The sequence below is a fragment of the Rhinatrema bivittatum genome, chromosome 15 (genome assembly GCF_901001135.1).
Source record: "Rhinatrema bivittatum chromosome 15, aRhiBiv1.1, whole genome shotgun sequence".
In the NCBI taxonomy this organism is placed as follows: domain Eukaryota; kingdom Metazoa; phylum Chordata; class Amphibia; order Gymnophiona; family Rhinatrematidae; genus Rhinatrema; species Rhinatrema bivittatum.
This window is the reverse complement of record NC_042629.1, coordinates 61,432,753-61,459,808: the sequence shown is the minus strand read 5'-3', so window position 1 is coordinate 61,459,808 and position 27,056 is coordinate 61,432,753. Positions and strand designations below refer to the sequence as shown.

Genomic DNA, 27,056 nt, shown 5'->3' with positions numbered 1-27,056 from the left:
GGCGGCAGGAGAGTCACCTGCATGGGGTTCCTGGTGTAGGGTTTACAGCCCAGGGAAGAAGGTTTCAGAGCACGGTCAGGTCTCAGGCTCCAGGAGGACACCCTGGGCGGTGTTGTCCACTTTTAAGGACCAGTTGCAATGTGCGTTTAAATAAAGAGCACCCAAGGGCCGAGGAGAAGGATGAGAATCAGAGTGGTCATTGCCATATTCCCTAAAATAAGATTACATTTATTTATTTCTACTATTTTGTTTTCAACATTTCTTATAACAATAATAAACAACTTTCCTCAAAATTTGGTTCTTGAGAAAATCCGACGTTGGACGATTCCTGCCATTACTAACAAACAGTTTGCATGCATCCTGAATGGATGAAATGTCAAGGGTAGGCTCATATTTTAAGGCCCGGGGGCAGGAGGGGGAGAACCAGGGGAGGAAGCCTGAGTTTATTGCTTTCTGGTTTTTTGGTTTTTTGTTTTTTTTTCTTATTCTGACTTCAGCTGCTATCCCTTTGCTGAAAAAAATACAGCGAGAAAGACGTGGAAAGTGAGAGACTGTGAGGGAGAGAGTGGGGGGTGGAGAGAGAGGATGAGTGAGAGCGGGAGGGAGCAGGAGGCACCTCAGACGCATCGCAGAGCGCAGGAGAGAGGAGAGGATGCTGCGAGCTCAGGACCTGCCCGCTGCTCCGGGGGCGCCCTCCGGGGCTCTCTGGATCAGACGCGGGGCAAACCTCCTCCGGGGCAAAAGGGAAACGTGAACTAGAAGCAGCCGCATCCGAGCAAAGCTGGCAGTGAGTACCAAGCCGGGAGTTTTCTCCCTCTCTCTCTCTCTCGGGCTCTTTTGGTTTGTTGTTTTGTTTTTTTTTTTATCTTCCTGGCTGCTTTCTGTCTCATTCTCTTCTCCCCTCCCTCTGCTCACCCCACTTCTCTGCCTCTCTGGTAGGAAAGTTAAGGACCGGAGTCCTCCTGAATCAGGCAATCGTACATCGCAGCCTTCTGCTTCAGTGTCCCTTCCCCCCCCACATCCTTCGCGGTGCGAGGCTGCTGGGCATTGCCATTCCCGGCGGCTGGCAGGTAAGATCCCTGATGCGATTAGGAGAATACATCCCGGTCCTGGGTTGCACATTAGCGAATGCAGGTAAGGTACAGAGCTACACGAGCCAGCGTCCAACTCAGCCTGCTTTGGTTTTCCATGAGAAACGCAGATCCCCCCCCCCCCCCCCCCCCCCCCAGATCTGTCAACTTCTGCCCCCATGTGGATCTGCCCTGATTCAACCTGGGGCCGGCGATCTGCACTCCCCCCGGACAGATTTCTGAATCCACTGGTTATTTCTTTTTCTTTTTTTTTTATATTTTGCCCTCAGTCAGGCATTTTCCTAAAAAGGGGGTCTGTTGAAATTTCCCCCAGGGTCATCAAATTATTTCACAGACCTTTTTTTTTTTTTTTTTTTTTTTTCAAACTTCAAGATGCAAAATGAGATGAGTACGTGCATTGCTCTGAAACAAGTGCAAACAGTTTTCAGCCTTACAATAAGACAATCTTTGGGCACACTGTCCCAGAAGAGGCCAATGCTATCTCCTTCAATCCCAAAAGATGAAAGCAAGGAAACCCGTCCCTCACTGCCATAATCCAAACAATGGGAAAAACCAAAAAAAAACTTTTGCAGCTTCCTGCAGCTCCCAAGCCAGGTCAGTAAAACAGAAAGTTGTGCTATTCTATACATCAGGGGGTCCCCAAACTCGGCCCTTGAGAGCTGCAACCCAGCGGGGTTTTCAGGATTGCCCCAGTGAATGCAAGCACTGCCTGGGGCTGAGTTTAAGTTACATTTCAAGCTTGGGACCCCTCCCCCCCTGGTTTCCATGTGCCTGAATTTGGAGATGTTTCTATGGGTGAAATAATCATCCAGGAATGAGCTTTGCAAGTCGGTTACTTCCATTGCACGTTTGGAGCTAGACTGAAGGATTAGTGGTGGTAATAATTTACCGGCTAAATGTCTTCCTGACGTGGCCACGACGGGGCAGGTAATATGTGGGCATGAGGTGGGAATGACCTTTGCTGAGCTTTAGAACTCGTATATGCAGGGCAGGATGGCTACAAGGAAGCCTGAAAGGAAAGGATTGAACAAAAGGAGGGAGCTGGCCTTGTTGAGGTGGGGGGAGGGCATGGGACTCCCTTGTGATAAGGGACAGCTGCCCTCAATATAAAGAGCAGAAGACAGGACAAGAGAGAGAGAGAAGCGCAGGCGGGCAGGTGCCTCTTGGTGACGGGCCTGACTGGGGTCCTGGGTGGGCATTAGGGGGCATTGCTCCTCTCTCCCACCTCTCCCTCCCTCCCCCAACTACTATCTGCAGAATAAGATTACTCCAGGCAGTGTCCCTAAATGGGCACCAGAGTTGCTCCAAGCCTTTTCAGAAACAGGGGAATGTGATGGGGACGGGCATAGTTAGGGACTTAACAGAGAAGAGCAGTCTATAGAGTCACCCTCCCCCAATCTCCTGCTGAAACTTTTCTGCACTCTCCCTTCCTGCCTAGGCCCTGGGATTGGTGCAGAACTCCCAATTACCAGTTCTGGGTCCTGTCAGAAATGCAGACACAAAAGGAGTCAACGGCTGCCTCATTTCTGCACAGGAATGTTTGCAAAATGATTTCGACATATGCCAAGTGATTTCAAGGCAAGCCTGGTGCTTCATTTTTTTTTTTTTCCCATGGCTTTCAGAGAGTTGCTGTAGGGCTGCTGCTGTGTCAGAGGGAGAGAGAGGGAGGTGAAGAGGAGGAGAGAGCAGGAGGAAGGGAAGCCAGAGAGAGAGAGAGTGCACAAGAGGTCAGGAACAGCATGCAGCAAGCAGAGAGAGGGCAGGAGAAAGGAAGAAGAGGAGAGCAGGATGGAGAGGGATGGAAAGAGATGGAGAGGAAGGCAAGCAGAAAGGGGGAGAGAACCAGGAGAGGCGAGAGAGGCAGGAGAACAGAGAGGTAAAGGAATGAAGAATTCACTGTAAGAAAGAAACAAAGAAGAAATAAGCCACAACTGAACTGGGAAATAAAAATAAAGCAGAAAAGAGAGACAGAAAAAAAAAAAAACCCAGGCAGAGAGAGGTGGACTAGAGGACGAGAATAAAAGGAGAGCCAGAGCAGAAAATACAACCAAAGATTGGAAAACTATTTTATTTTCTGAAAAAGAATATTTATGCAATATGAAGAATCGCAGATCTCAGTTCAGAGCATTATGCGCTGTGTCCCACATCGAGAGGGTTTCTGTTCCACAAAAAACTGAATTTGATTGACTGATTTGACTTTTTCAGGTGTCTCTTTTCCTTCTCGGCATGGCGTATTCCAGATAAGGTTGTTACAGCCTTTCCCGGGAAGCCTGCACCATACCTTTTATAAGCCGCTGGCTCACCACTAGTACCCAGGACCAGGTTTAGGCCTAGACAACCTAGGCACGTGCCTTGGGTGCCAAATTGTGAAGGTGCCCGAAAACTGGGTCTCCCTCTACTGCTTTCTGATGTCCAGGGGCAAAATCTCCCAGATCTGCCTCCCAAAAATATGATAACCTTATGGCAGGAACACAGGCGTGGCACAGAAGAGCCGGCTTACAAGGGCCAGTCAGTTGTAGAGTGGGGAAGCACAAAAAAAAGTATTCTCCTGCATTCCCCCTGCCGTGGCTCATCTTGTTCTCCCTCTTCCACACCTGCATGGGCCACTTTCTGTGTGACATATGATCAAATACATAATTCAAAACATATTGACAATTAAATATGACAATGTAGGAAAGCAATGCAAAAATTTATATAACACACGCAGCAATCACAGAAAAAAAATCAAAGTCAGCATATATAGATGTCTATAAAACCATGAGAGGACTAGAACAGGTAAATGTGAATTGGTTATTTACTCTTTCGGATAATAGAAGGACTAGGGGGCACTACATGAAGGTAGCAAGTAGCACATTTAAAACAAATCAGAGAAAATTCTTTTTCACTAACACACAATTAAGCTCTGGAATTCATTGCCAGAGGATGTGGTTATGGCAGTTAACATAGGTGGGTTTAAAAAAATTTGGACAAGTTCCTGGAGGAGAAGTCCATAAACTGCTATTAATCAGATTGACTTAGGGAATAGCCACTGCTTAGTACTAGCATTAGTAGTATGGGATTTATTTACTATTTGGATACCTGCCAGGTGCTTATATCCTGGATAGGCCTCTGTTGGAGACAGGGTGCTGGGCATGATGGAGCCTCGGTTTGACCCAGTATGGTAACTTATCATGTTCTTATGTTCTTTTAGCGTTCAATCAACAGACATCAATATTTAATTAAATGCTTTTTGGTAAAAAATAAGTTTTAATAAGCTTCCTAAATTCTGAATAATCAGCTGTAAGCTGGGCCTGTTCAGGTAGCAGATTCCATAGAGAAGAAGACGCACAACTGAATGCACAGCGTCCCACGAGGACCAACCATGCCATTGTCAAAGAAAGCTCCAGTAACAGGAATGCCTGAGATGACCATGAAGTACATTGAGGTCTATATAAAACTTTCAAATATTTAGGGCCAGTATCATATAAAGCCCTAAAAAGCAGATAAGCAACTTTAAATTGCAGGTGAAACTGGACAGGAAGCAGGTGTAATTTTTCCAGCACTGGTCACATACGAGCCCTCTACTGTGTGACCCTGGGGAGTCACTTCCACTCCCTGTGCCTCAGTCACTGACTCTCTGTGTGACCCTGCAGGAGCCACTTTATCCCCCTGTGCCTCAGTCACTGACTCTCTGTGTCACCCTGGGAGAGTCACTTTATCCCCCTGTGCCTCAGTCACTGACTCTCTGTGTGACCCTGGGGGAGTCACTTTACCTCCGTGTGCCTCAGTCACTGACTCTCTGTGTGACCCTGGGGGAGTCACTTTATCCCCCTGTTCCTCAGTCACTGACTCTCTGTGTGATCCTGGGGGAGTCACTTTATCCCCCTGTGCCTCAGTCACTGACTCTCTGTGTGTCCCTGGTGGAGTCACTTTACCTCCCTGTGCCTCAGTCACTGACTCTCTGTGTCACCCTGGGGGAGTCACTTTATCCCCCTGTGCCTCAGTCACTGACTCTCTGTGTGACCCTGTAGGAGGCACTTTATCTCCTGGTGCCTCAGCCACTGACTCTCTGTGTGACCCTGGGGGAGTCACTTTATCCCCCTGTGCCTCAGTCCCTGACTCTCTGTGTGTCCCTGGGGGAGTCACTTTATCCCCCTGTGCCTCAGTCACTGACTCTCTGTGTGACCCTGGGGGAGTCACTTTATCCCCCTGTTTCTCAGTCACTGACTCTCTGTGTGATCCTGGGGGAGTCACTTTATCCCCCTGTGCCTCAGTCACTGACTCTCTGTGTGACCCTGGGGGAGTCACTTTATCCCCCTGTGCCTCAGTCACTGACTCTCTGTGTGACCCTGGGGGAGTCACTTTATCCCCCTGTGCCTCAGTCACTGACTCTCTGTGTGACCCTGGGGGAGTCACTTTATCCCCCTGTGCCTCAGTCACTGACTCTCTGTGTGACCCTGGGGGAGTCACTTTATCCTCCTGTGCCTCAGTCACTGACTCTCTGTGTGATCCTGGGGGAGTCACTTTATCCCCCTGTGCCTCAGTCACTGACTCTCTGTGTGTCCCTGGTGGAGTCACTTTACCTCCCTGTGCCTCAGTCACTGACTCTCTGTGTCACCCTGGGGGAGTCACTTTATCCCCCTGTGCCTCAGTCACTGACTCTCTGTGTGACCCTGGGGGAGTCACTTTATCCCCCTGTTCCTCAGTCACTGACTCTCTGTGTGACCCTCGGGGAGTCACTTTATCCCCCTGTGCCTCAGTCACTGACTCTCTGTGTGACCCTGGGGGAGTCACTTTATCTCCCTGTGCCTCAGTCACTGTCTCTCTGTGTGACCCTGGGGGAGTCACTTGATCCCCCTGTGCCTCAGTCACTGACTCTCTGTGTGACCCTGGGGGAGTCACTTTATCCCCCTGTTCCTCAGTCACTGACTCTCTGTGTGACCCTGGGGGAGTCACTTTATCCCCCTGTATCTGTCACTGACTCTCTGTGTGACCCTGGGGGAGTCACTTTATCCCCCTGTACCTCAGTCACTGACTCTCTGTGTGTCCCTGGTGGAGTCACTTTACCTCCCTGTGCCTCAGTCACTGACTCTCTGTGTCACCCTGGGGGAGTCACTTTATCCCCCTGTGCCTCAGTCACTGACTCTCTGTGTGACCCTGGGGGAGTCACTTTATCCCCCTGTGCCTCAGTCACTGACTCTCTGTGTGACCCTGTAGGAGGCACTTTATCTCCTGGTGCCTCAGTTTGCAAAGGTGCATTATGCAGTTGCTGTAACATGCCCCTTGACAACATTGGCAAAACAGTGTTATACAATATCTCAGTATGTCTGTGTTTTGCAGACCATTTCCTTTTGCTGCAGGTATTTTAATTCATCATTTCAGTCTTTGCATAGCAATCTCTGTCCCTGAGCGGTACTTTAACTCCCTGTGCTTAGAATTCCTATAGGACAGAGGTGACCCAGTGTTCTCCATAGGCTCGATTCAGCCTATGGAGGTTGGTTATCCAAATGAAAAACCAATAGCAGTGATTGTAAATGCAGACATTCAGGAGATAATCTGGGGAAAAAAAAAGATAATATTCATCCTGGGCTGAAAAAAAAAAAAGATAATGGAGGCATGCAGAGGAGAAACCTCCATTTAGTCTCCTCTGCAATGCCCCCCACCCCTTCTCCAGATGTGCCTAGGAGCACTGCACATTTGCCTTTTTATTTCCATCTCGGTAACCTTCAGACTCAAATATATTTACTGTCACTTGCTCCAGGCTTTCATAAATCCGACCCTGAGCATTGCCACAGCCACACAGCTCCCACCACTTCCAATTTTCACACTTTTTAAACCTGTTTCATGCTACATGAAAAAAAGAACAACATGGAACAAACACCCACTATCTATCAAGCTTCAGGTATATTTAAACATTGCCTAAACTCTTCCATGCTCTTTAAGAGCCAGTTCAGCTGTTCTGCAAGGGATCCACAGTGCTTGCCATTGAAAATCCACTTTAATGTCTCCTAACACCTACAGGGGCAAAAATCTATCTCCACAGTGGTGGTGCTGGGGGGTGGGGGTGGGTGTAATTTTAAGCCATGGGGTTTGCAGCAATAATTTTTATTAATCATTTGTATAGCGCAGGCCAGATGTACACAGCCCTGTACAGAGAGACACAACGAACAATATAGTCAAGTCTGACAGACAATCACACAACAACAACAAAAACAAATAGGATATGGGTTAGGGCAGCAAAGGTGTGACGAAGAAGTAAAGTAGATGGTTATAGGTGGGGATTGAACTGAGGATCAAAACTGGTGGCAGGACTGTAAAACTTTAAGGACCAGCTTAGGTTGTGTATGTTGTTGCTGACCAGCCTATTTTAATGAGTGTAAAAAGGTGTAGAATATTAACCACAGTATTGCTGGAATAAGCTGAGGGGCGAGCTCCCTTGTCCAGGGCCCAGGTTGACAAAACATTGGACAAAAACAGAAAGGCAGGGGGAGGGAGGGTGGTGTGGGGAATGGGCTGAATGTCTGGGTGATTTAGCAGTAGGAAGTACAGGAAGTTGCCGGGGAGGCAGAATGGGGTGACCATGGAGCAAGCAGTGCCAGCAAGTCCTTGTACAGCACCGTGAAAAGGGGACAGGGATGTTGGAGAATTCTCAGTGGGGGACGGGGGTTGTAACTGAGGAGAGGAAGGGACCACTTTATTTAACGGAGTAATTCCGTGAAGGGGTTAGGTCGATGCTCACAGAACAGCCCCCTATGGGGAACCGAAGCTAGGATGGATGGGTAAGGCTGGTTCTCAATCTCCAATGCCCGTTAGAGGGTGAACAGGCATCAGAGAATCCCTACCTGCAGTAAATAGGTACAAACCAAGGGGTTATGCAGGCATCATAGTCTGCTTTAAACAGGAACAGATCAAACCACTTGCCTCCGCTACTCTGACTAACTGACATTTAGGCCAGATTTGGATTAAGGCTCTTTCACAAGAGTGATTCTTCCAAATGCGGAATCACTTTTGTAAAAGAGGTTTAAGAGGATTGCTGTGGCAGACAATTATGGCAGCTAAACTACACAGGGAAAGCTAAACACACAGCAGTACTTCATCAGGAAGCATGATTTACTTACACGGACTGCTAATAGCACTCTATAGCACTAGCATATAACAATCAGCTCTACATCACACAAGCTAATGTCCACATACATTCATGTACACAATGTAGCAGTATTTCACTGAGGCTGGGATCCGTCAGAGACTTTAGCAATTAGGTCCTCCAGTCAAGGAACATTGCAACTTTAATATGGTTAACTGACCTTCCACACAATAATAACTGGTTGTTACCTTGCTTTATTTTGAAGCAGTTGAGATGGAAATGATAGAAAGGCATACGGTTCGGTCTCAGCAGCAATAGGGTTATAATAAATCTTGACTTGCAGGTTCAAACTCAATGTGGTAACAAAAAACCCCCCAAAAAACAGATGCAATAAGGTGTTATTATTCTTAAACGTCAAAGGTGGTATCTGCCTCCGCCTCTACGTCAAAAACATATCCGATCCAGGAACGAGTAAAGGCTCTCCAGCGATGTTTAATGCGATCAAATCTAATAACCGACCGTAGCCATGTCATCCCAACAGGATTCTTGGTTTTTCACCTTCCTCCAGCATAAGCATGACTAGAGAGGGTTCAGTCCCATCCAGGAGTGCATTTTACTTACTGAGCCAAGCAGAGGTGGCTGAACAGGTCAGCCACAAGAGCACAACTTCCACAATCCATCGGCTTTACTCTTCCCAGATAATTGTTAAAAGTCGGGAGAGAGTCATTTCAGCACGAGCACTTCCTAAATCTGACTGGAGCAATGGCTGTCTCCCAACTTACGATTCCCTCCAGAAATCAAAAGGCCAAGCCCCAGCTAGGGCTTTTTGATTCCTCCCACTGGTGATATAAAGCTCATTGCGATGAGGTGGTGATGTCATACAGCCGGAAACGGTTCAGAGCTGCGGAGGGAGGAGCCCTCCAGAGACACAGAGAGCGCTGTAAGGAAAATCCCAGAGGAGAAGATGAAGGAGAGAAGAGAAGGTGGTGAAAGAGAACAAGAGGAAGCTGGGAGTTGTAGTTCCAGGAAGACATGACTTAAATCCAACCAGAAGAAGGAAAACAATTGCAGAGAGAGGAAATATTAATTAGCGTGCTCAGGCGAGGCCTAAGGATTCTAAAAGCTCCCTTTGGTGGTGACTGCCAGGGTGGCCAGAGTGGCTGGAGCCAGGATAGCCTGAGGGTTACCAGGTCAGTGGAGGATGTCGGTGAGAGCCTGCTCCTCGGGGATTTAGCAGTTTGACAGTGTTTTGGTTGCTGAATGGAGTTTATGCCAGCTTGCATTTAAACACATCTCCTATGTGTCTGGAATGTCCTGGTGCTTCAGGGAGTGAAATTGCATTGTAATCCGTGAAGTAACAGAACTGGGAAGAGACGAAACAAACTATTTCTGTCAGCTGCTTGGCTGTGCAGCTCTTTACAGGCAATTTGGCAGAGGTTTGACGCAGTTACAGATGGGGACTTAGGCAGCAGTATTTTCCTGCTTTTAGAAAAACGAAGGGCCCAATTTGGGAACCCCCTATACATACTCTATCTAAAGCACACCTCTCCTTCTCACCACAGCTCCTCTTATTACCCGGTCTCATATTTTCAGACGTACACTGCAAAATACACAAAACAGTTTGTACCACATACTAGAAATACGTTCATCCTAAAACTGTTATAGAAACAGAAAATTAAAATTAAATTTACTCCTCAGTTTCCTCTTGGGATTAAGGAATGGCGAGGTCCTTCCTCGACCTTGTAAGGCAGGGAGCTTGAAGGGAGAGAGGACCCATACGCCTGTCCTTCACCTCCTATTGCAGAAATAACCCAGAGAAGAAGTACTTCAACCCTTCTCTGTCCACTACCTGGCCAGCTGCAGTACTGCACCGCACCTTATCTTTAATACAATGCGCACAGGGGGGAGAGACAAAACCAGAGAGAGGATAGCTGAAAGCCAACCTTAGTGTACACAGCATACCCTACAATCACTCGGGGGGGAGCTAGTGAGTGAGCAGGACACTGAATCACCATCCCTACTTCCACCCACAATAACACATGGCAAACATACAATAGCCAGCCTTTCAATGAAGGGATTACTGAATAAGGGAGGGGGTGTGGTATGACGCACTCGTCATCTCAAGGGTGGAAACGTGTTAAATATGTGTTGCTGTGGATGACTGCTTCATGCCCATCTGTGCTGTCTTACATCAAGTAGGCAACTGTTTTGTTGGCCTAGCACATATGCAATAGTAAGAATAATATTATTGGCAAAGGCAATGGAAACAGTGGTGCTGAATCAAATCAGGTTTTGGGGTGTTTTTTTTTAGATAATTCATCAGATCTAAACAGTTATCAATCTGACTTTAGAATTGGCTGTAACATGGAGATGGTGTTGGTCTCCATGCTGGATGACGACTTACAAACAGTAGATGGAGCGGACTCAGCATTGGCAATGCTTTTGGACTTGTCCAGTGTCTTTGGCCTTATTGATCACTCTCTGTTTGTGGACAGGTTCTTTGGGCTTGAAGGTTAAGGTAAGGAGCTAGATATCCTGTATTTTGAGAGACAGAAAGCAAGTTATCTGTATGAATAGTGTTGTTTCAACACTTAGAAATCTTAATTGTGGTATGTCAGAGATTAGGGGTGTGCAGCTGAAAAATGTGTATTTTGTTTCACTGGGTCTTTTCTTTGTTTCATGCTCTTTCATTTTAGTGCATGCCAAATGGGTTTGTGCACACTGCTTTGATTGCGTATGCACGTAATCTATCACGGAGGCACATATTTCATTTGGTGCACACAAAATAAATTGTGCACAGAAAATGTAATGAGCCAAAACAAATGACAGCACATTCCTACTGCAGGGGTCATCACCATGTCCTCCTTTTTTGAAGATCTTTTTGAGTTCATTGGGGATGATGACCTGCGCCAAGCGGTAGCAGTGGACTGCAGGCAGGATCAAGAGGCCGAACATCCGGGACAGCGGAAACAGCGCCGTGCACATCAAGGCCCCCCAGCCAGCACAGACCGCAGCCGCGCCGCAGGAAAACATCAGGCAACCCGCCGGCACGCAGAAGACGCCGCATCTCCGTGAAGCCGCGTGCCGCGCCCTGCTCCCGCCAGCCGACTAAATCATTGACCGGCAGCAGCGATCCAGGAGCGCACGGGACCGAAGGAGGCCTATCAGCATTGTCCCAGCCAGACCCCGAAGGAAGTCCTCCCCACGGCAGGAGCCTGCACAGCTGCCCCTCACCTGGATTTCCCCCGAGCAGGCATGGCAGACCAAACCAGGTCGAAAGCAGGACACCAGTGTCCTGCATGGATCAAAACCAAGATTCAGAAACCCAACTGCCTAACCCTCAGCCTCAAACAGGAGGAGCCGAGCCTGGTGCCCACATTATCATGGGCATCCAGAGACCTGGCTCCGCCTGCCCTCCACAGTAAACTCTGCAACAATTACTTGGGGGGATGTGCAAAGAGAAAGTAATTATGCAAGCGGTGGGGGGTAATATATGCAAGCAGTCATTAAGAGGGGGATCGGATGTCTGGAAGAGTTCAGTGTGCCTGCACATGGGTAAATTAAGTTAACAGGCCCAGAATCCGTTTTCTGTATGTGTTATGTACATTCGGGAACTTCTTATGTAGTAATAGGGCTTAGGTTGGAAGAAGACCAAAGGTCCACTGAATCCTACCTTCTTCTGATTGTCTGACAGCTCTGTTTAAATCAGGGCTTCTCAAACCTGTCCTGGGGACCCCCTAGCCAATTGGATTTTCAGGATGTGCACAGTGAGTCTGCAGGAGATAAATTTGCATGCAATGGAGGCAGTGCGTGCAAATCTATGTCCTGCATATTTATTGCAGATATTTTTTTCTGCTTCTGGACCAGTGGTTTGGGAACCACTGGTTTAGAAGCAGAATTCACCACGGGACATGATTCCATAGGGACCTGAAAACTTCTAAAAAAAAAAAAAAAAATGCAGGACAGCAAAACAGAAGAGATTGTGACCGAGGATGTGAGAAAGGAGATTCAAGGAGATTAAATCACAGTCAGAAACAAAATGTAGCCCCTGTCCCAGTGGTTAACGGGGGTCAGCGCCGGGCCCCAGTCTGACCCATATTCCCGGGTTCTTCTTCCAACTGGGGGGGAGAGGAAAACTCTTTCAAGGCTCTTCCAGTTTCCTGAAGGAGTTCTGCACTCGCTCATCAAAAAGAAACCCAGAGGAAACCGTGGCTGCTCTTCAAAATGAAATCCTTTCACTTGATGGCAAGAGTACAATCGCCCCGCCACTTGGTGCTCTTCATTATGGAGAAATCACAGAAAATGTGTTGTGCAGTCCCTCGGGAGGCGCTTTTCACTGGGGATCCTCCCTGGGCACTTCTCCAGTGCTACCTGCAAAATGGATGCAGGCTCTTCCCCAAAAGGAAACTGGAACTCCTGCTGATACATTTCAGAAACTCCTGGGCCGATGCTTTTCCTTCGGGCATCAGCGGTGTGGCAAGGAAATCCCTCTCAGGCAGCAAAAGGAGTTATCGAGGCTGTGTCCCCTCATTTGCCTCAGTTCTCTGGATTATCTTCCGGGATCCCCGCCCTAGGGCCCGCCAGCCACCCTCTCAGGTCAGGAGACCCAAGCTCCGCAGAACCCAGAGCCAAATGGGGCTGACGAGTTTTGTTAAACCATTCACCTGTAGAGGACGCATCCCACCGGGGAGTGTCAGACACCCCACTACACGCCTACTCTGCTTTACATCATCTACCAGTGTCCGTGGAGTCACTGAAGTCACTTGTAAGGGACGGTTTGATGACCCCCTTAAAAAAAAACCAAAGAGGTCTGTGTTGAAAGGGATTTGTCCAGCTAAACCGACACTTAGCTAGACAGACCAGAAACTCAACAATCCCACTGGTTTCACCAGCTCCGAGTAAGGCAGCTAAGTAGTTAGCTGGCTAGCTCCTTAGTGGGATAACTCCGCAGCATTCTGGGGTGGAGTAAGGTTAGCCAGCTAAATTAGCTGGATAATGCAGATATTTGGGATTATCCACGTAAGGCCCAGATTCCTCAAGGTCTTCTCTCATAGCCGCAGAATGGGAGAAAAGCTTTAGGCGGCGACTTTTAAACGGACACACGGGCACACATGTGCATGCGCTTGTCAGCCTGCGCCCAGAGACGCAGCTATTTCATAGCACGCACGTATATGTGCACGCTATCAAATAGCCTGAACGCACGCACGTGCGCGCAATTTTAAGTGGGCGCGTGCCTATGCGCGCAAATGCTGCTTCTACCGCGTAAGCGGAGGGATTTTAAAAGGCACGCGTGCCAACGCCATTACCAGTTTTGCCAGTTGTTTCTTATATTCGGCCAATCCAACAGGTTCGGCGTGGGTTACAATTTTACGTTAATAAAATAATATAAAACCTCTCATACATGAAACAGTAACGCACAGTAACAATATAACAAAATCATCCAACAATTCTCGAAGCACAAATAATCCAAACTGAACTGCTACTCCACGCCAATGCCCACCACCTTCAAACACTCGCCTGTATAACTCAGCCCCCAAGAATTTAAAGTTGTGTTAGAAAACAGTATAGTTAAATTCATGTTTTGTACAACATTTCTTGGGGGAAGGGGAATAGAAAGACAGTGGTTTCTCCTTGACCAAAACATCTGCTTGCCTGATTTTCTGGTTCACAGTCTCAGCCCCGGGTTGAGATGCCGGGCACTCTCCAGGAACCCTCCATGTAGGGGCTGCCCTGCGGGAAATGTCAAGAGTTAGAATATCATATAACCAATCGGCTTCCGACCACACAGAGAGATAGCAACAAAGGTGCGAAATGAACTCAAAAGTGGACAGAATAAGAAGGACTGAGTTAGTTATTTGATTTAGATTCTACTTTTCAGACATTTCAGAGCGGATTACATTCGGGCACTGTATTATGTCACAGACTGCATTTTCTGAATGCGACAGTCACGGGGGATTTCTGTAGACGCATGCCGGCTATACCATGCGGCTGGCACGCGCATCCCTTCAGCTGCAGGGCTTTTTCCCAAGCTATCGCATCTGTGCGCCCTTTCCGGGACGAGGCCGTTGCTGCCGCTCTGAGCACACCGTCCGCACGGATGCCAAAGAACGTTTGCCGTTTGTTCTACTGCAGTGGTGCTGCGAGTCTGAGAGCAGAGGAAAGTTAATTTCCTCCTTCTTGGGGAATAGTGGTTGGGAGTGATATTGGATATTGGAGGGGGCACTCTGATGTTAAACACTGTTCTTTTTTCTCAGTGAGAGCAGTACAAGAAACTGGATAAGCGTGGCATCTGCATGTATAGTATTCAGTGCTTGTGTAATGGGATACGGTTGACTTCACGGGAACCGAAGTGTGGAGTAAAGTGCATTTTAGCGCTCGATATTCCTGGTGTTCTGTGTTTGTTCGCGTTGGTTGTTGGGGGTCTGCTTAATCACTGCAGTGATGTTTGATGACTGTCATTTTAGCCGAGTTTATCCTTTCATGTTCTGCATTTTGATGTCCCCTGTTATGTACATTGCTTTCATTTTATTCATGTAAAACATGGGGTATTTTATTAATGATTGTATTTGCGTTGTGAGCCGGCCTGGGCATTCTCAGAAGGATGGGAAGGGGGTTTACAAAACGAATGAATTAAGTGTCCCATCTGAGAGGCCTCGTCGGCAGCAGTGCGAGCTTACCTACGCGCACCCTGCGTGGGCAGCTTTAGGAAAGGCTGAACCCCGCCTCAGGTTGGGATACTCTTTATCAGGCCATGTGTGCACCCCTTCTGTTTGTGATTTTGTTTCTTCGTGTTCACTGGAGATTTTCTCAGGATTCTCTTTTGCTTTCTGGAATGGCATCTCCTGCTCTTGGCCTTTCATCTTGCTCCAAGGACTTCAAACCTGTGACCGAGTTATTTCAGCCATTTGGCAAATTTGCCTCACTCTAGCGGGACCTCTGGGTTATTTTTCCCCTAGCAGTCGCTTCCTTAAGGTCCCGTTGATTTTCAATCCCTGCTTAGATTTCTGAAACTTCAGAACTGACTTTGAGGTTTCTACGAACTTGACTAGCGTGCTCAGGAACCATTTCCAGGAGTCTCAATTAGGTGTGCCATATGCTTCAGATCTCTGGATCAGTGCCTTAGAGATGTTTTTCACTCTCTTTGGTAAGCTGCCTTGTACTGTCAGCGTTGACAGCCCCTGCTCCTTCCCTGGGGAGCAATCTTCTGCTCTTCACTGCTTTTCTCTAGAGCACTGACATATTTCGGGTAGAACAGGTAGAAAAATGTCTTTTCGTGCACTGGATACCTGGGAAAACACAGACATAGGGGTGGAGTTACCATAGGTGTGAAATCCGTGAGCAGTAGGGGTTGCCAATTGTCAAGACCTTTGAATCTAGCTACTTACATAGAAACATAGAAATGACGGCAGAAGAAGACCAAACGGCCCATCCAGTCTGCCCAGCAAGCTTTGCACTTTTTTTTTTCTCATACTTCTGTTAGTCTTGGCTCTTAGTAACCTTTTGGTTCTATTTTCCTTCCACCACCACCATTAACGCAGAGAGCAGTGTTGGAACTGCATCCAAGTGAATATCTAGTTTAATTAGTCAGGGGTAGTAACCGCCACAATAAGCAAGCTACACCCATGCCTATCCACTTACCCAGACTATGTAATTCAGTCCTTGTTGGTTGTTGTCTGTATATAGATCCACTTTTCTTCATTCCCCCTGCCGTTGAAGCAGAGAGTTATGCTGGATATGCTTAACTTTCCATGCATGCACCTCTCATTAGCATTACCCTTCAATAACCTTATAACAAGTACAAAAAAATAACAAGCACAAGTAAAAGTAAATCTTTTATCCACTCAGAAGGTTACCAATTGACTTGATTTTATTTTCAGGATAGTCTGATCCCGTCCTGGTTTTACCGCATTGCATGGCCAGACTTGTAGCCTTGACTTCCCAATTAATTTCTCTCAGAAATGCATGACTTCAAGTCTATATAGTGCAATAATGTAAAATCAGGATTGAATCACTAGTAACACCCCCTCCTCAGAAAAAACTCCATTTACCACTATCCTTTGTTGCCTCCCACTCAGCCAGTTTCTAATCAAGTCAGTCACACTAGAATCCATACCAAGGGCACTCAATTTATTTACATGTCTTCTGTGCAGAACCATGTCAAGGCCTTTTTGAAATCCAAGTATACTATGTCTAGTACTCTCCCTTGATCCAACTCTCTGGTCACCTAATCAAAGAAATTGATCAGATTCATCTGACAAGATTTACCTCTGGTAAAATCCATGCTACCTCAGATCATGCAGTCCATTGGATTCCAGAAATTTCACTATCCTCTGTTTTAGCAGCGATTCTATTAATTTGCTCACTACAGAGATCCGACTAACTGGCCTATAGTTCCCAGCCTCTTCCTTATTTCCATTTTTGTGAAGAGCAGCCATATCTGCTCCTCCAGTCCTCTGGAATTACTCCAGACTCTAAAGAAGCATTGAAGGGTCAGTCAGCGGAGTTGCCAGGACTTCTCTAAGTTCCCTCATTACCCTTGGATATATCCCATCCAGCCCATTGCCTTATCTACTCTAAGTTTAGTTAGCTCCTCATGAACTAATTATTCTGAAAACTGATTTGAGTTTTACCTCACTTCTAATCTTATTTGTGTTTGTTTTATGTGAACACTGAACAGAAATATTTGTTAAAGAATTTTGCTTTTTCCTCATCAGCCTCTGCATATTCCTGTCCTTCACCATTGAGTCTCACAGAGCCCCTTTTGCACTTCCTTCTTTCACTAACACATCTAAAAAAAAAAAAAGTCTTGTCCCCCCATTTTACCATATTTGCTATTTTTTCTTCCATTTGAAACTTTGTATTCCTGACTATTATTTATTTTAAAATGTTTCTATACCGCCTTTACAAACAGGGTTTAGTCAAAATGGTGTACAAAGATATAAATAAAAAAATAAAAAAATTCTTAAAATTACAAAAACTATAATAAAAAATAAAAACACAATAAATAAAAAATCCATAAATTATTAAATTTCAACTTTCCCAGCTTCTCTTATTTATTTCCCAATATTATTGCCGGTCTTCCATTTTATGTGATCTCTTGTAGTTTAAGAACGCTAACCTTTTCTCCTTTACCTTTTCAGCTATTTCTTTAAAAAATCATAGTGGCCTCTTTTTCCTCTTTCCTTAATTTACTTTCCTAACAAAAAGATTGGTTGCCTTTATAGTATCTCCTTTTAGTTTTGCCCACTTCTCTTCTACTTCCCCTAGATTTTCTCAACTAGCTAATGACTTGTTGAGGTACTTCCCCATATTAACAAAATTAATTTTCCTGAAGTCTAGGACCCTTGCCTTGAATGAAGCTTTATCCCTTGTGTTCTAATACTGAACCATACCATCTAGTGATCACTGGATCCCAAATGATCATGAACTACAGCATCAGAAATACCATCCCATTGGGAAGCACCAGAATTGCCCCCTCCTGTGTAGTTTCCATTACCAGTTGACAGAACAATCCTCCTTGCAGATAATCAAGAGGTACAAAGACTCATCAGGTTGTTTCAGAAATACTCTCCAAGCCTAATGGGTAGACAACACCAATTCACTAAAATAATACAATATTTCCTCCATGGAGAACAAATAAAAGCTAATGTCATTAACCTCAAACATTGTGATGGAGTCACTCATTCCTCCCATCACTGACCTTACACAGTGTGATGGAATCTTCATATTAGACAGTTGTTATAAGTTGATATGTATGTTTGGATGTTACAAAATCTTCTTCATTTTGGCCCATAAACTGTGGCAAATATGCTTTTAAATTTCAAATTTGGCCTCATAAGGCACAAGAATCAATGTTAAAACTGTTGCGTTTCTGTATCCACAGACACACAATGAGGAGCAAATGCCATACACCCTGTATCCCAAAGGACTTTATACACAGTACCAAGCCATGAAGAGAGCTAAGTCTCAAACTATTCATGTACCAGAAGCTGGCCCGCTAGCCCAGTGGCAGTGCTGTGGTGCGCTCTCATTCTGCAGACCAGGATTTGATTTTAGAGCCCAGTTTTTGCTCCCCTGGCGGGAGTCTCAGCCATTACTCAACTGAAAAAAACTAGGGGGCAATTTCACGAGTTCTTTATATGCCGGTCTTTGCATCAGTTTTCAAAGTTAAAATGCATGGGCACTTTTACTTTGAAAACTGGCCTTCTAGAGACTGGTTATGTGCCACTTTCTGAAATGTCACCATCAGCAGCCCCTGGCTAAGGATTGTCCCTGCAATGTGTGGGCTAGATGATGAGGGAAAAGGAAGGGGGTATTATAATATGGGAACATTCTTGAGGTAGTTGGGCTAGGTGATGGGGGAAGAGGAAGGGGGTATTATAATATGGGAACATTCTTGAGGTAGTTGGGCTAGGTGATGGGGGAAGAGGAAGGGGGTATTATAATATGGGAACGTTCTTGAGGTAGTTGGGCTAGGTGATGGGGGAAGAGGAAGGGGGTATTATAATATGGGAACATTCTTGAGGTAGTTGGGCTAGGTGATGGGGGAAGAGGAAGGGGGTATTATAATATGGGAACGTTCTTGAGGTAGTTGGGCTAGGTGATGGGGGAAGAGGAAGGGGGTATTATAATATGGGAACATTCTTGAGGTAGTTATGAATCTAGGTGCATGGTTCTGTAGCCCAGTAGGGTTTGATGAAGGTTTAGCTGGAAGTCCAAAGGAGTAGAAGGCCTAAAAATAAGACTCGTTTGCCAGCATAATGCAGCACAGCGGGAGAGGTAAAAGGTGAAGGATAAGAGAGAGAGAGATGTGGAGCTTAACAAGGTTAAAACATTGTTGATGGTCTCACAGTAATCAACATAATGGGATTGCAGTGGAGGTCTCTTGCAAGCTTTCTCTCCTCTGTTCTCTAACTCTTGCACTAATACAGCAGCTGACGCATTATTTCTTCCTTAGTCCTATGTTAAAATGAAGTCAACTCTGCATTGGCAAATGGAAAATTATTTTCTTTTGTGAAGCTGTGTCAGGCAGACTAGGCTCACCTTTTATCAAGGGCCTATTTTAGTGGTAACTTCCCCCGCACCCCCCCGCCTCCAGGGGAAGCAATGACAAGATCCACCCATCACTGCTTAATTCAGAGGAGACAGGAAGCAATGACAACAAAAAAAGACCTAAAACACAATATCAGCACAATTTGATGATTTAATGTGCTGCTGAATGCAAGAGCCAACACCGTCCAGAGAAAGAAGCGGGTCTCTTGCGACTGCTCTGTGACGCACAGAATGTGAAACAGAGATGATGGTGACAGGTAAAGACTGCCAGGCTCACCCAGCCTGCTCAGTTTCCCTTCCTGGTGCAGTGTCACCCACCCACGGCGTGCAGGCACTTGTGGATGTGCTTTCCTTATTGATTTTCCAAAGAGAGGGCTTCCCAAGCCTGTCCTGGTGACCCCCACAGCCGAATGATTATCCATAACACTGGATACCCTTCACGCTGAAGTCTAAGCATATATTGCCAGTGGGTCCTGTGAGACTACTGGGCCTGCGCATGTAATCTTTAGATCTTGGTGGCAGTTAGCATGGGATCCACGAGGTTGCGGTACTGGGGTGAGCTTAGCCTGGTGGCAGTGAGCGTGGGATGCATCGAGGCTGTGGCATTGGGGAGCACTCAGTTTAATAGCATGGAGGCTACATTAAGGTTAATCATCCAGACCAATACTGAAGTCACCCACGGCTCTCATAAAGGAGCTGCATTACCCGCCTGCCAGTTACTTTACTATTCCTTGCCCAAGTGCTCAGGGGTCAGCACATGTACAACAATCCCAGGCTCTTGGAATTTAGAAATACAGAGACTGAGAGAAACAGGGGGCTGACCATTTACAGAAAGCATTTACCCGAGTAAGTAACAGATTAACTCCAGGTAAAAAAGGGCTTTTCTGAAGTTTTCCCGGCCTTAACCAGCTAAAAATACAGGTAGGAGTGCACAGCCCGCATGTTCCCGGGGGCATGTTTCGGTTGGGGGAGGAAAATTAATGCACAGAAAGGAACCATGTTTTAAATCTTACACGCATTATTTGCCATGGATAAAAGTTCCCGCCACCGAAAGCAGGTGCAAACATGCGGCCAATGCTTCATACTCAAAGCTATTTTCACAAGTGAAAGCACGCTCCTTCTCTCAGTTTGAAAAACTGGTGCGAAGACTGCGGTTAAAAAGCACCCGTGGATTCTGCAGCTTTGTGGGTAGTTTGAAAAAAAAAATGCCTCCGATAAAAACCGAGCGTCTCTCACAGACCCAGGACAATGCAGAAATCATGGCATGAGAGAAGGGAATTTATGCAATCAGATTCTACCCTCTGTCCAGCTTGTCTCTGATGTTATGTCTCTATCTGCGGCCATCTCATACCGATCCCTTTCTATTTATTTATTAATTTAGAAAGTTTAAAGACTGCACTATGTGTGCGAGATGGCTTACATATAAAACCAGACATAATTAGATACAGAAGTACAATTAAAAAGATAAAAAGACGAACATCATTATGATACAATTTGTTATGCTTGCCTGCGTACTCGTTGTTAATAATTAGTGCTGTCTCCAAAGACCTGGGAGAAAAGATGGGTCTTTAGAGCTTTTTTAAAGGTTTTCTATACATGTTGTTGAATGGAGCTCGTCTGGCAACAGACAAGACTCTCTGATTGCGCAAACCTAGCTACCTCAAGGAGATTCTTGTTAAATGACCTTAATGAGCATTAAAATGGCATTAAACCAAGGCATGGTTTTCTCACAGAGAAGCCTGTGTATCAGAGTGAGTACTTTGTATTGGATGCACCACTCTACTGATAACCAGTACAGGGAAAAAAAGGAGTGATGTGATTGAGTAACCTAGCACCGGTTAATAGGTGAACGGCAGTATTCTGGACAATCTGTAGAGCTCTAGTAGAATTAGCTGGTAGACCCCAAGTAGAGTGCATTACAATAGTCAAGGCTGGTCAAGACTAGAGCCTGTAGGACACTGTGAAAGTCTTGAGGTAATGAGTGATTGCAGCTGCCGGAGCATCCATAGTTTAAAAAAAGACTTTTTTGACAACGCTTTAAATGTGGGTTATCAAGGAAAGGTTTGTGTCAATGGTGACACCCAGCATGCTCAGTATATTAAAAAAAATGTTGACATAATAAAGAAGTTTCCTCAGATCTGTGTCCAAAATGGGGGTGGGGGGGGTTGGAATCTTTCATAGGCAGACATGCTCTCAGTGATAAATTGATTGACCAGAAGTTGATGGCTAACACTAGATATGCATTTTTTTTCAGCTTGGGTTGCCATCATTCAGCGGACAAGTCCCCTCTGAGGCTCTCCTGATAAACCCACCGCCATATCTTGAAGAGACCCTACAGAGTGCCGAGCTATGGAAACCGAAGACCCTGGCTAAAAAGAATAACAATGACTGAGCTAGTAAAGTGATTTTGAAAAGATCACCTGAAGAAAAAAAGGTGAAGCCTTCCTCTACAGGAACTGCTAACTTTGCACTGCTCTTGATATTTCCAAATGCTGAGGCAATGTTGCCAAGAAGGATTCAGAGCCTAGAATATGGACTTATTAGAAAGATCACTGCATGTGGACAGAAGGTTTCCAGAACCGATCTGGGCCAATGGTAGAAGGGATGGATTGAGAAGTCTGTTGAAGGAAATACTGTAGAATGGAGTTCTAGCTAGGTCGGGAAATCTTTGACTTCCTTTTCAGCCATGACTTCGGTACAGGTGAAGGATCTTTTCCAGATCTGCTCTGAGGACCTTCAGATGGACACCTGCAACTGGACCTACACCAATGAAAGCTGGAATAGAAACCAGAACCAAAGTCAGGTCTTACAAATACTTCTCATTAGGATTTTGGGGCCCAAAACATCTTCATTCTTTCTTCCCATCTCTCTCACCTACCTGCTGATATTTGTCACAGGGGTGGCTGGGAACCTTCTTACCTGCATTGTCATCGCCAAACACCGAAAAATGAGGACCCCCACCAATCTGTACCTCTTCAGCTTGGCCATCTCAGACCTACTGGTTCTGATTTTTGGAATGCCATTGGAAACATACGAGATGTGGCAGAACTACCCTTTCCCCTTCGGGGAAGGTGGCTGCTACTTCAAAACCTTCCTGTTCGAGACTGTGTGTTTTGCTTCAGTCTTGAACGTGACTGCACTCAGTGTGGAGCGGTATATTGCTGTGGTGCACCCTCTAAAGACCAAGCATGTCATGACAAACACCCACGCCAGAAGAGTCATCAGCACCATCTGGACGACGTCACTGTTATGTGCCATCCCCAACACCTCCTTGCATGGGATATATTACATCTACCTGCCTTCCCTGGAGAGGATTGAGGAGTCAGCCACCTGCAGCATGCTGAAGCCTAAGTGGATGTACAACCTGGTCATCCAGATCACCACTGTCTTCTTTTACTTTGTCCCAGTAGCTGTCATTACTGTACTCTATCTGCTCATTGGCTGCCAGCTCACCAAGGAGAAGAAGTTCCCCATTGGGAAACTGGGGAAAAACAGCAACACCAGCTGGAAAATTCACTTGGAGCATGGAAGGAGGCGGCAGATCACCAAGATGTTGTGTAAGTGACAGGTAGCATTTTATGTCTGGGAAATGGGATGGGAGAAAGGTTTGAATTGCAGCCAGATACATGAAAATACATTCAAATTTACAACTTCAAAGGAGTCACTTTGGCTACTAGCCCTGTGCCCAGTACTAGCATGAGGAGAGCCTTGAGCGAGTTCCCATGCCAGGACTTCATTCCCTGGGCTGGCTAGACTGGAGATGTTGCAGGGTCAGCGACCAGGGCACCTGGAAGGGAACTCCAGCCTACGTCATGGCAACACTTAGTGGTCGCACTTAGGGTTCACGGTTGCAGGGTTCAGAAGGGAGCCCTGCTGTGTGGCTCCCCACCAAGCATTGTTGCAACAAGGTCTGGTTTAAGTAAGTGACAGGGAGAATATAAACCAGAGGAAACCCTGGGTAGCTGCAAATAAAGGCTCATGGCGCAATAGCCCAGTGAAGGTCGATTCCAAATGGGCTGGAAGCCCAGAGGAGCAGGAGAAAACCGCCAAACCTCAAAATAAAATAGTTATAAAATAAAAGGAATCACAACAACTGGGTAACCATTAAATAATGACAAAGAAATGAGCATTAGGAAATGGCTTTAAGGTAATGTCTGTGTGCACCCAGGGATCACAGCTTCAAATCCTGGCAGCGTTACCTCATCTCTCATCTTTCCAAGGAGGATAATAAAGATCAGTTGTAAATCTGTAAGAACCATTATGCCTTCTATCTGTATTTGGACAAAGGTGCTGCATTGGACAAAGCACAGTATTACTCCTACACTTTTTTTCTAGTCACAGTATTAAATATTAAGAGGGGGGATCTGCCAGAAGAGAGCATCTTTGCCCTCATCTCATGCTTGCCATAGGCACAAACCTAACGGGTGCCTGTTGACAAATTCAGAGCTATGCACTAGCTGGTTTGATCTCATGTGTGTGATCATATTGGTGATCTTCCCTCCTGAGGTCATGTTTTCCCAGGGGACCTAGAGTATTTGTGGGGGAGCTGCTGAAAGAGCAGAATTATCCGTCTCATCCACTCAGCATACGATGTGCTGGAGCACTGCCCAGTCCTGTACACGCGCAGAGGGTAGAACTTCCTTTCAAGACTGCAAATGTCTTTCTCATAAACATATTTAGGAAAGAAGAACCCGTGCGCCATTATAAAGAGTCTTTCTTGTTAGGATGCGATTATTTATTCTTTCACTCCAGTAACACCGAGAAGGGGGCCAAGTTACTGAAGCAGGACGCACAGCACCAAGGGCACTGACAAGATGCTGAATTTACTTGGTCAGATATTATTAAGCTTCTCCCTATCCCGACACAAAATGGGAAAAGCCCTTTATTACATATGGCCCAGCATCTCTCCTTAATAGAAAGGTGTCCTCGGAAAAGAGGTCGCGCCTTTTCCCCGAGGACACCTCGGAAATAATAAATCAAGTGTTAAATCTTTCGGTCTGCCACAAATCTAAACATTTCTAAAACACATTCTTTTGTGAGCTTGCTGCTACAGTGTCCGACTCCTCGGCGCTATATATTCATCCTTTGTGCTGTCAAGAAAGACAGATGTCACCCTTTCGGCACCCCACCATCCTTAAGCCAAGGCACTTTGCAAGGCAGATATTGACCTCTGGCCCTGTTTTGGATAGATCACACATTACCCGCTCACATTATTCCTCTACAAGCAGAGAGAGACACATGGTTGAGAGTTCTTAAGAGGCTGCACAATCGGGAGACACAGGATACCAGATGAAGTTGTGTGCTGTCATCTTCCCAGGCATGAGCTAAGAGCACCAATCCCCAAGAGTCTGGTATAATTTGGCTTTGGCTGAGATGTGATTGGCTGATGAAGTTACCTTGTGACAGGTCATTACGCTAGTGCTAGATAAAAGCTATGGTGTAACCCAATCCCAAATAAAATCAAGAAAATCATGATTGTTTATTTATTTATTTATTTATTTAAAGTTTTTGTATACCGACGTTCGTTTAGAAAACATCACATCGGTTTCCATAGAACAAAAAATGGCCAACAGGGCTTTACATAGAAACTGAGTAAAATAACTAAAAGGGGGGGGGGGAGCGGGGGGGAGGGGGGTAAGGGCTTTACAATGAAAAAATTAAGAGAACTGGGAAGGGGGGGGGGTAGAGGGATAAGGGAAACCAAGGTTATGCTGTACAAGTAAATTCAAGGCAAAAACATAATTAAATGCAAATATAGAAGAACACAGAAATGCTAGGTCAAACTCTGCATGGAGGTTACATGTCTGATGGTACACCCTAAAATTATTATCTGCTATTTTTATGTATCATAAAATAAAAAATAAGATCTTGTATATAAGTAGTGCTACATGATCTAAGCCCCATCTCCAAATTAGTTTCAAGATGTCCAGCATAGCTGTACTGTGAAGTCATAAAAAATGTTAACTCTAACTTGATGTTGTCCAGTGCCTTAGTAGATGTATAAAAGGCTACATGTGATGGAATGACCAGTGGGGAATACTTGACATTCAGACTGATTGATCACTGTATTTCTTTCCCCTTGTCTACAGGTGTGGTAGTCATTGTGTTTATCATCTGCTGGGCCCCTTTTCATACAGACAGGTTACTGTGGAGCTTCATCACTCACTGGTCAGATGAGATGCACACCGCCTTCCAGTATGTGCACATCCTCTCAGGGGTTTTCTTCTACTTGAGTGCTGCCGTCAATCCCATTATCTACAACCTTCTTTCCACTAAGTTTCGAGAACGCTTCCGGGAGATTGTCTGCCGCAATCCTGACAGCAGTCTGTCTTACAGTAGCTCCCCAGCCTTCTGTAAGACCCACAGGAGCCCCTTGCACGTGGAAAACATAGAGGGGTTACCAGAGAAGTCCATTTCTAGGCAGTACAAGTTTCAGCCTGTCAACTCCCACCTGAACTGGTCCAACGAAGATGAGACATCCTACATGTAAATACTGCATTCTGTACCCAACACAAGCCCATGGCAATGGGGACTCTCATTACTGACCCTTGTGGTATAGCATGTGAAGTAGCAAGGGGAAGGAAATGAGAAGTCAGGTTTAAAAAGAAAGCTCCCATAGCACACATTCAGCAAAGAAGCTGAGCCACTGCCTCACTACAATGTATGACATCAATTTTCAAAGTGATTTATGTAGGTAGAGAGAGTTTAACCCATGTTATCTGGCTGTCTGAAATTTGCCCTCCTTCCATCCGGCTGAAAGTTGGTGTGTTGTTCCCCAGCACTCATATTTTTGGCCATATAGAAAGGAGGGACATTTTTAAACAGCCAATTTACATGTGTAAATCACTAAAAATTGTCCTTTCCATCCGTGTGATAAGGACATGGATAAGTTGGCTGGGGGTTAGTGGTCACTATGTCTATTTGATAGCTTGCTTGGGAAGGATAAGGTGGTGCAGTTGTCAGTCACTGTATCTGTGTGATAACAGCCTCAGAATATTTTTATCGTAGCATTGTTGAAACTGATGGACCTACCATGGCCTTCTTTCCTTCTAACTAAGGTTCGTTTTATTGACATGAACTACAAGCCCTTTTTATCTCTTTACTTCACGAGCCTATAATTTCCTTGGGTTGGGCACTAAAGTCATTACTGGTAGTTTCAGTGAAATTGCTCGATTTTTACGAGATCTGTTTTTGGAAGGAATACTTTACAACAGTCTTCGAAGGAACTTTTGTTTTGGACCGCATTGTCCACAGCAGAAATGATTTCCATGGCCCCGTACCTATCCCCCAAACCTCTTCAACACACTTTGAACAAAATCGAGGAAGTCATGTGCAAGCTGAGGTGCAGGACTCACTAAAACTTTGATAAACTGAAAACACGAGTCAGCTGCTGTAAGATCACTACGCACAATGATGTGGTGCCGGCAGCGATCTGAGTCCTCTCAGTCACAAGTTGTAAGTCATGTACACCTGGACAGGGACATCGCAGAATTCGGACTCTGAATGCACTGTGCCTCGTTATCTGCCTGCACTTTATTAATTTCGATTAGGATGATGCATCCTCTCCCCCAGAGCCCGGGAGACTGCAAAGTCTGTCCGTACAAGTTGCCTTATTTGGAGCCAGAGGCCAATGTGTTTGCTGCTTCATTTTTGTGGTGTATATAAATAATAAACAGAAACCTCAGAAATTCTGTAAATTCCTTTGGGAATAGTAACTTCCAGCACTGGTCCCCAGCGATAACAAAAGCCCATGGAAAGCATGCTATAGTTACATAATGTTAGGTTCCATATTAGGAGCTACCACCCAAGAAAGAGATCTAAGCGTCATAGTGGATAACACATTGAAATCG

At 45.7% G+C, this 27,056-nt stretch overlaps 1 protein-coding gene across 1 annotated transcript; it reads left to right on the top strand.

The window, feature by feature from the left end:
- The first annotated feature begins 648 nt into the window (after positions 1–648).
- On the top strand, positions 649–26,811 carry LOC115076792 (neuromedin-U receptor 2-like). Its single transcript, XM_029578679.1, has 3 exons — positions 649–787; positions 21,461–22,763; positions 25,296–26,811. The coding sequence occupies exons 2-3, from the start codon at positions 21,893–21,895 to the stop codon at positions 25,694–25,696; spliced, it is 1,272 nt and encodes a 423-aa protein (XP_029434539.1). The 5' UTR covers positions 649–787; positions 21,461–21,892; the 3' UTR covers positions 25,697–26,811.
- Positions 26,812–27,056: the final 245 nt, after the last annotated feature.

Excerpts from the sequence above, each read along its gene's own strand:
- LOC115076792 (XM_029578679.1), top strand. The coding sequence starts at position 21,893 with ATGACTTCGGTACAGGTGAAGGATCTTTTCCAGATCTGCTCTGAGGAC. Across the intron at positions 22,764-25,295 it reads GCAGATCACCAAGATGTTGT|GTGTGGTAGTCATTGTGTTT; the intron begins GTAAGTGACAGG and ends CCTTGTCTACAG.